Source organism: Sapajus apella, unplaced genomic scaffold (assembly GCF_009761245.1).
Source record: "Sapajus apella isolate SASKATOON/1434 unplaced genomic scaffold, GSC_monkey_1.0 scaffold6, whole genome shotgun sequence".
NCBI lineage: Eukaryota > Metazoa > Chordata > Mammalia > Primates > Cebidae > Sapajus > Sapajus apella.
In genome coordinates, this window is record NW_022436946.1 from 40,739,251 (window position 1) to 40,751,838 (window position 12,588).

The window sequence follows — 12,588 nt, forward strand, 5'->3', positions numbered from 1 at the left end:
ACATTCTTTTAAAGCCACTTTCCAGACTGGCTGTCAACATTCCGACAGTGTTGAGGATATATCACTTCTCCTTTTCTTTTTCTAGTCACTCAGCAAGAAAAAGTTAGGTAGCTTGCATTACTACGGAAATTGCCATGCCCGTATTTCCAAAAACAGTGCTCATACTTCAACATGGGCCTTGGTGATTTAACGGCTCATCCTGTTTCCAAAATCACCTGTTTTTTTAAGCGTTTCAATTACCTGAATTGAAATGCAAGTACACTCTCACCCACGTGCCCACTTCATTTGTAGCAGTCCCACTGCCCAGACACAGCCACAACCCTGTCAGAATTCAGGGTCTGGGTGCCCACTGCCAAGAGAAAAGCCAGGAGGCAGCACAGCCCCCACCCGGCCCGGGCAGCCCAGTCCCCATGGTCCCTGAAGAGGAGCTCTCGACCGCGTGAGAACCTGGGGTGCTCTGCACAGTGGCTTGGCTCCCTGTGTTTATTTGTTGTTATCCATTCCACAGTCCCCTTCCATGGGGTGGGGTGGGGTAAGGGTGTTCTAGGTAACGGAGCAGCTGAAAAACACAGGGCTACATGTTTGTTTTCAGATGAGAAGTCCTGCCTTTGCTACAATAGGACTTGAGGCAAGCCACTTAACTGTCCTAGACCTACTTTCCTTACCTGTCACCTAGATGATGACAGGTAGATGATGGCTTCAGAGACATCTTTCAAAAATAGAATAAACATAATTGTATAAGGATATAGCACTATTGAAACAAAGGTACCACCACTGTTAGCCAATCCACATGCAGCTATCAAGTACCTTCTTTGTATAAGGCAATATCCTTTTCCTAAGTGGTTCAGTTGGAATGGGGAAATAAGATAAAACTCACAAAATAATAATACAGGATAATTACAGGACAAGTTACACAATGCATGATTGGTTACTACATAAGTAGTATATATTTCCTATGACTACCCTATGACTGTGGGCTTCAGAAGCTACATGGGAAGGGCCTGCACTTGGGATAGGCAGATTGCGATGGGCAGGAAGGAAATGAAACAGAACATGTGCAAAGGCACAGAGGCGGGAGAAGCACGACCAGAAGCCCCACTTGGCTACGGAAAAGTTGGGAATGGTGCGCAGTCAGCCCTTTGCATCCGTGGCTCCTGCACCCACAGCTTCAACTGATCACAGATAGAGAATATTTAAAACAACAACAAAAAGAATGCAAATAAAAAACGAAGTTTGACAACCATTTACATAGCGTTCACATTGCAGGTATTGTAAGTAGTCTACAGATGGTTTCACGTGTGCAGGAAGATGTGTGTAGGTGAAATGCCGATTCTATGCCATTTTATGTCAGGCACTTAGGCATTCGTGTGGTATCCAAGGGAGGCCCTGAAACCAATCTGCCCTAGATACCAAGGGGTGACTGTAACAGGCAGCAGGGCCCACTAAAGCCAAGTGCCTTCCAGGTACACTGCCCCTGCTGAGAAGCCAGCTGTGCCCACACCTCCTTCTCATCCATCCCTGGCCCCACAGTCTCACCATCCTTGTTATTTATGGCTGATTGCCCCAGACTTGGGTAACAAAGGAAACCACAGATAGCCTGTCACCAGGTAGCTGCTGCCTACACAGGAAAGCCCTGTGCCACAGGACAGTGACTCACCGAGCCAATCGTATCTTCCCCGAGTAGGTGGCATAGGAAGGCGCACCAGCAACACAGACACAGACACACGGGGGGCAGCAAGTAGAAGCCTGGAGGTAGCTGCAGCCATGATCTAGAAGGAGCCTCCAGGGAGTAAGTGGGGCGAGAATTCTTTCCCTCACAGCAGACACAGCACAGCTGGGTCTTCAGAATGGTGGTGCCCGGGGAGAGCTCAGGACGCCGCCTGCTGAGGGGTCACTTGGGACTCTGGCTCCTGCCTGGCTCTCTGGGAGGCTTTGAGTGGTATCTTGTTTCCTGGTTTCTTTCTTCTGTGTACACTCTTCCTTTAAACTCCTTTGCTAACAACAGCAGAGGCTCTGGAGCCTAGATAATATCAGATCACCTGTGGAACTTTTAACACAGGTTCTCAGCCTCATCCCAGAGCTTCTGAATCAGAATTGCTAGGGGTGGGGCCAGGAAGGTGTTTTGGGTTTTTTGGATTTTAGCTCCACAGCTGATTTGAATGCTCTACCACCACTGAGAATGGATTGAAGGCAGCCTGAACGTGCACTTCTGCTCCCTGCAACCTGAGACAGCTGAAGGCTCACGGAGCAGACTCGGAACCTCGATGATTTAAAACACATGCTCACTTTTTTTCCTTATTGTGTTTTAAGACAAATATACAAAATTATATTTACCTGGAAAAAAACAAATTTCACATCAACCTAGCAAACCCAATTCTTTCAAATAATTCCTGAGTTCCAGTTCCTGTTTAATGGCATAGCGCTACAACACTTAAGAGTTTCCAAAGCACGTCAGCCACCTTCTGAGGACTTGCTATGTGGCAGGCACTGTGTTAGGTACATATCTGCTCATTTATCACCCAACAACCCTGCAGGGTGGACATCAATTTATCCTCATCTTGGAGATGATAAAATATAATTTTGGAGCAGCTGAGAATCTGTGTTTTTAAAAGTTCCACAAGTAAGTCTAATATGCAGCCAGGATTGGGAGCCTCTGCTCTGGTTAGTGAAGGAGTGCAAAGGAAAGGTGTCTATTAAGCTTTCTGAGATTGCAGAGAAGTTGAGCTCAAGATTTAAAAACTCAGCACCTATGGCTACCGAGTGACCCTGAGCCTTTGCACTTGGCTTCCCGGATCCAGGACAGTGGCCAAGCAGTAATGGGTACATCTCTCTTTGGGGAAAAAGGATTATTAAAAACACTCATTTGCTGACCCAAATCATTGTTTTTAGAATTAACCCAGGATGAAAAAAATTATCCTAAAATTATAAAATTTTTTAAATGTAAAAAATGATCCTGCTAGCCAAGGTGCTTCACACCAGTAATCCCAGAACTTTGGGTGGCTCAGGCGGGAGGACTGCCTGAGTCCAGTTTGACACTAGCCTGGGTAACATAGCAAGGCTTCGTCTCTACAAAAAAAAAAAAAAAAAAATTTTTTTAATTATCTGGGCATGGTGGTACGTGTCTGTAGTCCCAGCTAGAGAGGCTGAGGCAGGAGGATTGCTTGAGCCCCAGGAGTTCAGGGCTGCAGTGAGCAGTGATCGTGCCACTGCATTCCACCCTGGGTGACAGAGCAAGACCCTGTCTCAAGAAAAACACAATCTTCTTCCCTTGGATTTGTATTGGTGATTTCCTACCTTTCAAGGATATAAACCCCATTGTAATGCCAAATAGTCTCACAGGCTCTCACCCACAGGATAATTAATGTAGCTAACTAAAATGTACAGCTTCATTTAAAAGCATGACTTAATTGAGTCGCTTTTAGCCCTATTTTCTCAATTACAACAATGTCTATATCCTTGTGAACAACAAAGGATATGTACATTTATGCTGAAGTCTTATATTTATGCACTCTAGAGAAAATGCAAAAAAAAAAAAAAAGCCATAGAGAAAATCATGATTGTATCTAATGAGTTGAAAGTCCTTCTGTCCCCATTGTAAATAACATTCAGCCTCTTCAGATAGTTCCAAATTATAATAATCTTTAACATACTCTATTGCCTTAGAAATAGAGTCACCCAAACGCATACTACTATTTATCCAAACAGGCCACAGAAAAAAAATTATCTCACACTGATAAAACTCAGATTCATCATAGTCAAGTCTTACCTAAAAATGATGACAGCAGGAGTAAGAGTGTGTTGGTGTCTTCATTTCCAAAACATGACGAAGCATTAGTGATGTTTTCACTGAAGTTCCACAAAGTTTTACAAACCAAGCAGGCCAGCTGCCAGTCCATAGGACCAAAATCTCTTAAACAATCCACCAACCTGAGTTAATAAAATTCAAACTGATAAGTTATTAGGTCAGAATCTGTCTTTAATTTTAATACTGTTAGCATAATGATTATCCTTCTGTGATATGTAAAATGCATTATGTATAATCCAGAGATCACTTAAGATAATTTCTTATCTATAAATTTAAGTGGCTACAAAGTAGCAATAATTTACTTCTGCACTTTTTTTTTTTTGAGACAGAGTTTCACTCTGTTGCCCAGGCTGGAGTGCACTGGCACAATCTTGGCTCACTATAATCTCTGCCTCCCAGATTCAAGCGCTTCTCCTCCTCAGCCTCCTGAGTAGCTGGGATTACAAGCATGCACCACCACACCCATCTAATTTTTGTCTTTTTAGTACAGACAGGGTTTCACCATGTTGGCCAGGCTGCTCTTGAACTCCTGGCCTCAAGTGATCCACCCACCTCGGCCTCCCAAAGGGTTGGAATTACAGGCGTGAGCCACCGCTCCCGGCCTACTTCTGCACTATTTTAAGTGTCCAGTGGAATCTAACCCCCTCTTTAGCCTCAGCTTAGGGACTTCCCAATGTTGAAACACCTTTGCCCCACAGGAATGATGAGGGGGGCCCAAGCTCCCGAGAAAACGATGTCCTTCAAATCATGAGACAGTAGTACTCTACACCTTGAAACTTACTTTTTAATGCCACCTCCTTCTTTGAGGATGACACGCTTGTCTTTATCCACAGTGAGATTGAGGAGAACACCACAGGCAGAAAAGCAGATATCCTGATGCCGAGCATCCAGCAGTGCCATCATGAACTTGTGTACTACGAGGGAAGGGAGCAAATGCAGACCAGTAAAAGCCCAGGGTTCCCAGCGGTCTCTTGTTTTACAAATGGTACAGGGGAAAGGGTGAGTGATTTGCAAACCCAGAACCCCTGTTAAGGGACTTCACTCATTCTTCCTACGGCTTTATCCATCACCCAGCAGTGGGTTCCCCAATACCCACCACTCCCAGAGCCGGCTCCCCCAACCCCCAGACACTGCGAAACCTGCCCCAGGCAGCAGCTACATCTCCACAGCAGTGAAAGAGTCCCTGCTGGTGGAAAGGAGGGAACACAGGTGACAGTCATCTAACTTCCAGTTGTTCTCAAGGCTTTTCCTAAACCTCCAGCAGCAGCTCTCTTTAAATACACAGCTCTGGAGAAGGGCGCTGGCTCCTGGTGGGATCATTCCTGAAGTCTCCCAGAGCTACTCAGACTGCTGAAAACCAACCTGTGGCAAGGCAGGCCTTCCAGTGTAGGGACATCTCAGGGCAAGACAGGTTCCCGCTTCAGGGGAATCGGTTTCCCTTACTGCTAGGAAATGGAACTTGGAAATGTTTGTCCTGTTTCCTTATCCCTCAGCAGAGGCTGAGCAAAGGGCTAGGGAAGAGTGGGTAAAGTGTGTGCTCTGCCTCCTCCCAGCTCTGTGCACCTGAGAGGGGCTGCCCTGTTCTAGCCAGGCCCTATTGACTGGGTTGGGTAGTGAGTTTGGCAGAGGCAACATCACACACACATGTGCTCTTAAGAGGCTAAAGAGTGCATAGCCAAACGTGCAGTTATCTGCAGGTAGTGAGAGGATGGGGGATGTTTGCTGCTGCTGGTTTCTACATCTGTATTATTGAAATTTTCCATTATGAACATGGTGAGCTACGTTTTAAAATTATTCTTACATGAAATATTTGAGATATATCAAGAGTAAAGGTATACTAATATTTGAGACATATAAAAATATCTGAGACATACAAAGGGTATGAACATTTGGGTACCTGCCACAGTGTAAGAAATAAAACATTACATTCCAAACAGCATGTATAGTAAATATATACAATTCTGGCTGGGTGCCGTGGCTCACACCTATAATCCCAGCACTTTGGGAGGCTGACGCGAGTTGATCACCTGAGGTTGGGAATTTGAGACCAACCTGACCAACATGGAGAAACCCCGTCTCTATCAAAAATACAAAATTAGCCGGGTGTGGTGGCACATGCCTGTAATCCCTGCTGAGGCAGGAGAATCGCTTGAACCGGGGAGGTGGAGGTTGTGGTGAGTCGAGATCGTGCCATTGTACTCCAGCCTGGGCAACCAGAGTGAAATTCCATCTCGAAAAATTCTTATTTGTTGATAATAAGTAACATTATAGATCCAATTATAGTCTTTGGACATCCCTTTTCCTCCAAAGGTGAACTCTGTCCCTTTTAAAATTAAAAAAAAAAGTTTTTTTAGAGATAGGGTCTCGCTCTGTCTTCCAGGCTGGAGTGCAGTGGCATGATCATGGCTCACTGCAGCCTCAAACTTCTGGGCTCAAGTGATCCTCCTGCCTCAGCTGCCCAAGTAGCTGGGACTACAAGCATATGCCACCACATCTGGCTAATTTTAATTTTTGTAGAGACAGGGTCTATAGCCAGATTATCCAAGTTGATCTCAAACTCGTGCCCTCAAGCAATCCTTCCACCTTAGCCTCCCAAAGTACTGATATTATAGGCTGAGCCACTGCTCCCAGCCTGAACTCTGTCTTAATTGGAGTTTACTATTTCCAATTACTCTTTATACTGTATACCATCACTACATGAATACCAATGCAGAAGCAATACCCAAGATAGTTTTGTATGTTTTAAAACTTATGTCCATGGGATTCCTCTGTGTACATCCTCCTATTGCTTTTACATGCTAGAGAACATTTTATTGCATGAATATACCATAATGAATTTAATGAATTTGTCCTCTTGTCTGTTGAGGGACATTCAGGTTGTTTCTACCTTTTGCTATTATAAGCAAAATATAATAGACATTCTAGTACATAAAAGAGAATGTCTTCTTGAGTCTATGCCCCCAGACAGAAGTGATGGCTCAAGCTTCACTGTTTCTGTGAAACATACACACACCCCATCTTGGAACACAGAAGGCCAATCACAAGGGAGAGGGGACACTGCCTAGGTCCATCTTGGCAACCTGAGCCAGGAGCCTTAAGCACGTAGCTCTACAAATCTCAAAGCAGAAACAAGGATAACACTGTAATGACTCAAGTTCCAAAACCACTCGGTTGATTATGAATTCTAGTGTCATTAACTCACCATTGTTCTGCACAATGAAATCACAGACATCGCGGTCCTGGGAGAGATTTCCAAAAACGCGCACAGCCTCCAGGATTCCATCCATGTTGTTACTGACAAGAAGCTTTAAGAGCACTGGATTTGGTGACCAGATTAGGTAAATCGGTGAATTTAAGTTTTAACTTAAAGATTAATGGGAATCAACATCATACTAAATACTGATTATTTTTAAATGATAATAAAATGCAAATTGTAAGGGACTTTAGCAAGAACTAAGAAACTAATTGTTCCCATTTCTAGTTTCCCCACATTCTAATTTCTTAGAATTATCAGGCTCTAAGACATTTTTGTACCAGAAGGCAGAAGATAGTAATGTCTGCAGCTCTGTGTTTAGTTAAAAAAATCGAAACCTCAAATGAGCACTCATTTATCCAAATCCAACTTTGAACCTTACATTCTGCAATATAAAGCTTTTTGTCTTGAATTATGGAATTCTTCACTTGGTAGTAAGATAAATTGTTGATTGTCGCTGTAGCATTGATCACCAGCTCCTCACAATCATCAAGTGACTTGTATTCTGAAAGGAAAGGAGGATAAGGGAGTCAAAGACCCACTGCAGGAGTAGAACCAAGGACGCTGTAACTACAGCAACAGCAATGCCAGGAGCATGCCGCTGTCACAGCAAGGTCCCTGCAAAGGCCCTGGAGAGGCATCTTTACCACTTTGTTTCCCCCGACTCCTCCTGCATGGAAATGCCCCAAATGCAAGGCCCGCTCCTGGCCAGAGCGGAGAGGATACTGTCAGCTCAATCCTTGCAGCCAGGGGGTCTGGAAATGCCCCCTGATCTGGGCCCTGTGTCTGAAGTAAAGCAAAGGGGCTGACACAGCAGTGAGCAGAGCCACCTCTAATCCCGCCAGTTTTCTGGGTCCTTGGGCTCTCCCAGGGGCTCTTCGGTGGAGTCTGTGCCCTACTTCCCACACCGCCTCCCAAGAGAACAGCTCCGAGGTCATGATACATCTGCGACTGTCAACTCTGTCTTTCCAACACAGAAGACACCTCTGGCCTACTCTACCACCCGCCTAGTTCATCTCTTGGCGCCTCCTGGCTTCTCTTCTTCCACTTTTGCCTCCCTAAATCTATTCTCAACACAGTGATCCTTTAAAAGCAAGTCAGATAAGGCCACCCACCTCACAACCCATGAATAGCCCGCCTCGTCTGGCCCACAGGACCTACCTAGCAGCTCCAGGGCTCACCTCTCTGGCCTCATTTGCTCCTCCTACTCCCAGACCCCCGGGGCCAACCACACTGGCCTCTTGGCTTCTTGGAATATGCCAACATGTCCCTGCCCGAGAACACATGCACTGCTGACCTTCCTTCCGGAACATACTCTCCTCCCAGTTAGGCACTTGGCTCACTCCTTCCATCCTCCCAGCAGTTGCTTAGATGACGCCCTGTTGTACATACTTTCCTTAACCTCCCTATTTAAAATGGGACCTGTTCTCTTTTCTCTTGCCCTGCTTTTTCTCCATAGCACATATGACCACCTGATATTACATAGGTGTTTAATGTTTGTCTTTCAGCCCTAAAATGTCAGCTCCCTGAAGCATAGGGATATGTTTATTTTATTCCTGGCTGGATTCCCAGCTTCTAGAACAGTGCCCGGCACACAGTGAGTGCTGGATGCAAGAATGATCTCTAGCTTAGCACAAAAGGCCCTTCGTGGTTTTGTCCCTGCCTCCCACCCAGTCTCCGACTCATCTCTTGATGGTTCTGGCCACAGTGCAGAGGAGAGCTCCAAGTGACCTCAACATAGCATGGACGTGGCAACGGCGGAGACGCAGCAGAGTGGAGACTGTGCTTGGCAGAGGCTGGATGGGGGTATGAGGGAGAGGAATCACCCAGGGTACACCCTGGGTTTCTGGCTTACGTAATTGGGTAGATGTTGGCCACATTGCCTGAATTAAGGGTACAGGAAGAGGGTCAAGTTCAGGGACAGGTCATGAGTTCAGCTTTAGATATGCTGAGATGCTTCTGAAGCAGCCCCAGGAGAGGAGGGGCAGGCAGTTGGATGCAAGAATCAGGCAATTAGACCGACCTGAGCAACACGGCAAAACCGCATCTTTACAAAAAATTAAAAAAATTAGTGGGGCATGGTGGCACCCGCTTGTAATCCCAGCACTTTAGGAGGCCGAGGTGGCCAGATCACTTGAGATCAGGAGTGAAAACCAGCCTGACCAACATGATGAAACCTCATCTCTACTAAAAATACAACAATTAACCAAGTGTGGTGGCACACACCTGTAATTCCAGCTACTTGGGAGGCTGAGGCAGGAGAATCGCTTGAACCAGGGAGGCAGACGTTACAGTGAGCCAAGATCACACCACTGCACTCCAGCCTGGGTGGCAGAGGGAGACCCCATCTCAAAAATAAAAATGAAAATAATTTTTTAAAAAGTGCTGGGCAATCAGAGAAAGAATCATGAGTCCGGCAACAATGGGCCAGTGACCACAGCTTGAATGGGCCACTGCCTCCCCTCCCTCCTGTGCAGGTCCATCCAGCACCGGGAGAGCCCCCAGTCCTTCTCCACCTGATCTCCCCTGCTCTGGAGACCCCATCCCAGCCTGCAAGGGAGGCCACTCGTCACCTGCACACACCTTTGCTCATGACTTACCCACTTCCCACTGTTGAATAGGAAGTACCTTTTATTTCTTGTATGAAACCAAAGTTTTTTCTCAGGGGGGCTATGACCTGAGGAAGAGGACTGTGCTAGCTCTTAAACATTCTCCAACTTAACTATCACCCCTTTTGGCTTTCTTTTCCTGTTCATTAAAGAGAACCGCCTTTTTTTCTTTTTTTTTTTTCTTTTTTTGAGACGGAGTCTCGCTCTTGTTACCCAGGCTGGAGTGCAATGGCACGATCTCGGCTCACCGCAGCCTCCGTCTCCTGGGTTCAGGCAATTCTCCTGCCTCAGCCTCCTGAGTAGCTGGGATTACAGGCACGCGCCACCATGCCCAGCTAATGTTTTGTATTTTTACAAATGCAAAACATTATTTTGTATTTGTACGGGGTCAACGGGGTTTCACCATGTTGACCAGGATGGTCTTGATCTCTTGACCTCGTGATCCACCCACCTCGGCCTCCCAAGGTGCTGGGATTACAGGCGTGAGCCACCGCGCCCGGCCTGAGAACTGCCTTTTTATAAATTACGATGTTGAAAGGAAAGCTCAGTCATTGGTAGGCTGCAGAAGACGTACACTGGTCCTTCGGCCAGTGGTGGTCCCTCTCGCTAGAGCGGTCAGCATAGGCCCAGTATCTGCTAGACACTTATGGATACTTGGAAAAAGAAAGAATAAATGAAGACCTGACTTTCTGTTCTTTAGTTTAAGTACACAGAAAGGGAATAAGGAACTGAATTATTTTGGTTATCAATATGGATTCTACTATAAGGAAATATCCTAGTTGTGATGCAGAAGGGACACAGGATCCCCAAAATTATTCCCTCTTGCTTTGGCCATGACTCTGGAGCCAGACTCTATGCTTCTACTCACTGGCCATGTGAACTTGAACTCAAGTTATTTAACCTCCCTGGGCCTCAGTTTCCTTGACTGTGAAGTGAGCATGATCACTGCACCTACATTAAAGAGCTGTTACAATGTTTAAACATATTCAGGGGCTTATTGAGTGCATGGCACATAGTGGGTGCTAATTAAGTGCTTATTAAATGAATAGATGGGCCATCCAGAGTGACAGCTGATGGGGAGCAACTCAGGTGAATGTCTAACGCTTGGGCACAGGGTCTGCAGCCCTGGTTTCCTCCAGCCCCGGACTGATGACTCTAGGTCTTGGGCAGTGTTTGGGGATCTGTTTTATTCATCTGGCCTTGGTAGGGAATTCATGAGCTTGTCTAGAAAATGCAGGGTAGCTCTTATGTGTCTGACCTCCCAAAGGACCGTGAGTTTGGGTAGCAGGAATGGTGTCTGGTATCTGGGACTAGGGGTAGGGGCTCACAGCTGCTAAGCATTTATCATGAACAGCACCAGGCACTTTACATTCATGTAACCCTCAAAAGTCAACTACTAATAATGTTTTACATGCACTTACAAGAATTCACACCCACAATAATTAAATCTTGAAAGGTACATCTATCTCAGTCACCTTGGGCTGCTATAATATAATACCATAAACTGGGTATTATATTATTTTCTCAGCCAACAGAAATTTATTTTCTCAGAGTTATAGAGGCTGGAGGTCCAAGATCAGGGAGCCTGTATGGTCAGGCTCTGGTGTCTCTTCTTACAAGGGCGCTAACCCCAGCATAAGGGCCCCACCTCATGGCCTCATCTAAACCTAATGATCTCCCAAAGGCCGTATCTCCAAATACCATCACGTGGGGCTTAGAACTTCATAGGTGAATTTAGTGGTCAGACGAGAACAGTGAGGCTTTCAGAAGTTCAAGACCTTGCCTGACTTCACAGAGCACACATCTGAATACAGGTCTATTGGACCCTACTATCCTACACTTCCCACAGAACCCTGCTGTAGCCAAGGACACAGTGTTGCTGAGTTCCCATTGGAGCTAGCTGGGGCAATAGACTGCTTCTAAAAAAGCATGATGGAACCATACTATCCTCTATAATTGACTCATGGATATAAGAAAATCTGAACTTACCACTAAGGCATCATATCTCTTGAGTCTGGTGGCATACTGAGGAGGCTGGTTCTTACTAAAAACATTACTGATTTTTCTTTTTTGAGACAGAGTCTTGCTCTGTCGCCCAGGCTGGAGTGCAGTGGCGTGACCTCAGCTCACTGCAACCTCCACCTCCCGGTTTCAAGCAATTCTCCTGCCTCAGCCTCCCAAGTAGCTGGGATTACAAGTGCCTACCACCGTGCCCGGCTAATTTTTTGTATTTTTAGTACAGACAGAATTTCACCATGTTAGCCAGGATGGTCTCAATCTCCAGACCTTGTGATCTGCCCACCTCGGCCTCCCAAAGTGCCGGGATTACAGGCATTGGCCACTGTACTTGGCCAACATTATTGATTTTTAAAAGACCTTATGCAATGAGGCTGGCCTCTCTAGGCAAGTCCTCACAAGCAACTCCCTGTGAAGGGTACAGGGCTAGTGGGAGGCAGAAAGAAAAGAACCCAAGGGGTGCCCTTTCCACGTGACTGGGAAGGGGGCCATGTGACAAGAGCCATCGGCTGGGAGGAGTGCTCAGCTCCGAGGGTAAACAGGACAGCAGCAGCTCTGACTTCAGTGGGCACCACCAGGCCATGGGCATGACCATGGGCCCTTTCTATAGCCACAGTCACAGCCCAGCCCTGGCCCTGCGTTGCCCTAAGCGGCCAGGCCTGTCGGAGCAAGCAGGAGGCCTTTCCTGGAAGGTGATCACCACTTCACACTGATGCGGATAAAACAGGTAGGAAATCCCCAGATACCAGTGTAGAAAGGGCTTAGCAGGGCTTAGAAACTCACCCAGGAGTCAAACTGTATACGGGGAAGGTGGAGGAGGGTGATTCTCTGTTGGGGTGACTTTTGCCCTTCTATAAACTTTTTTTTTTTTTTTTTTTTGGAGATAAAATATTTCAGGAGAGAAT

The 12,588-nt window shown here is 46.2% G+C and overlaps 1 protein-coding gene across 10 annotated transcripts in view; it reads right to left on the minus strand.

Annotated features, from left to right (window-relative positions):
• Positions 1 to 12,588, minus strand: part of ARMC2 (armadillo repeat containing 2) — a 132,126-nt gene that overhangs the window by 12,063 nt on the left and 107,475 nt on the right. For all 10 annotated transcript variants that reach the window (XM_032275089.1, XM_032275090.1, XM_032275094.1 and 7 more), the window contains 4 exons: positions 7,441 to 7,563; positions 7,008 to 7,121; positions 4,587 to 4,719; positions 3,767 to 3,927 (listed from right to left, as the gene is read on the minus strand). In XM_032275089.1, the coding sequence (XP_032130980.1) occupies positions 3,767 to 3,927; positions 4,587 to 4,719; positions 7,008 to 7,121; positions 7,441 to 7,563 (531 nt within the window). The remainder of the gene's footprint in view (positions 1 to 3,766; positions 3,928 to 4,586; positions 4,720 to 7,007; positions 7,122 to 7,440; positions 7,564 to 12,588) is intronic.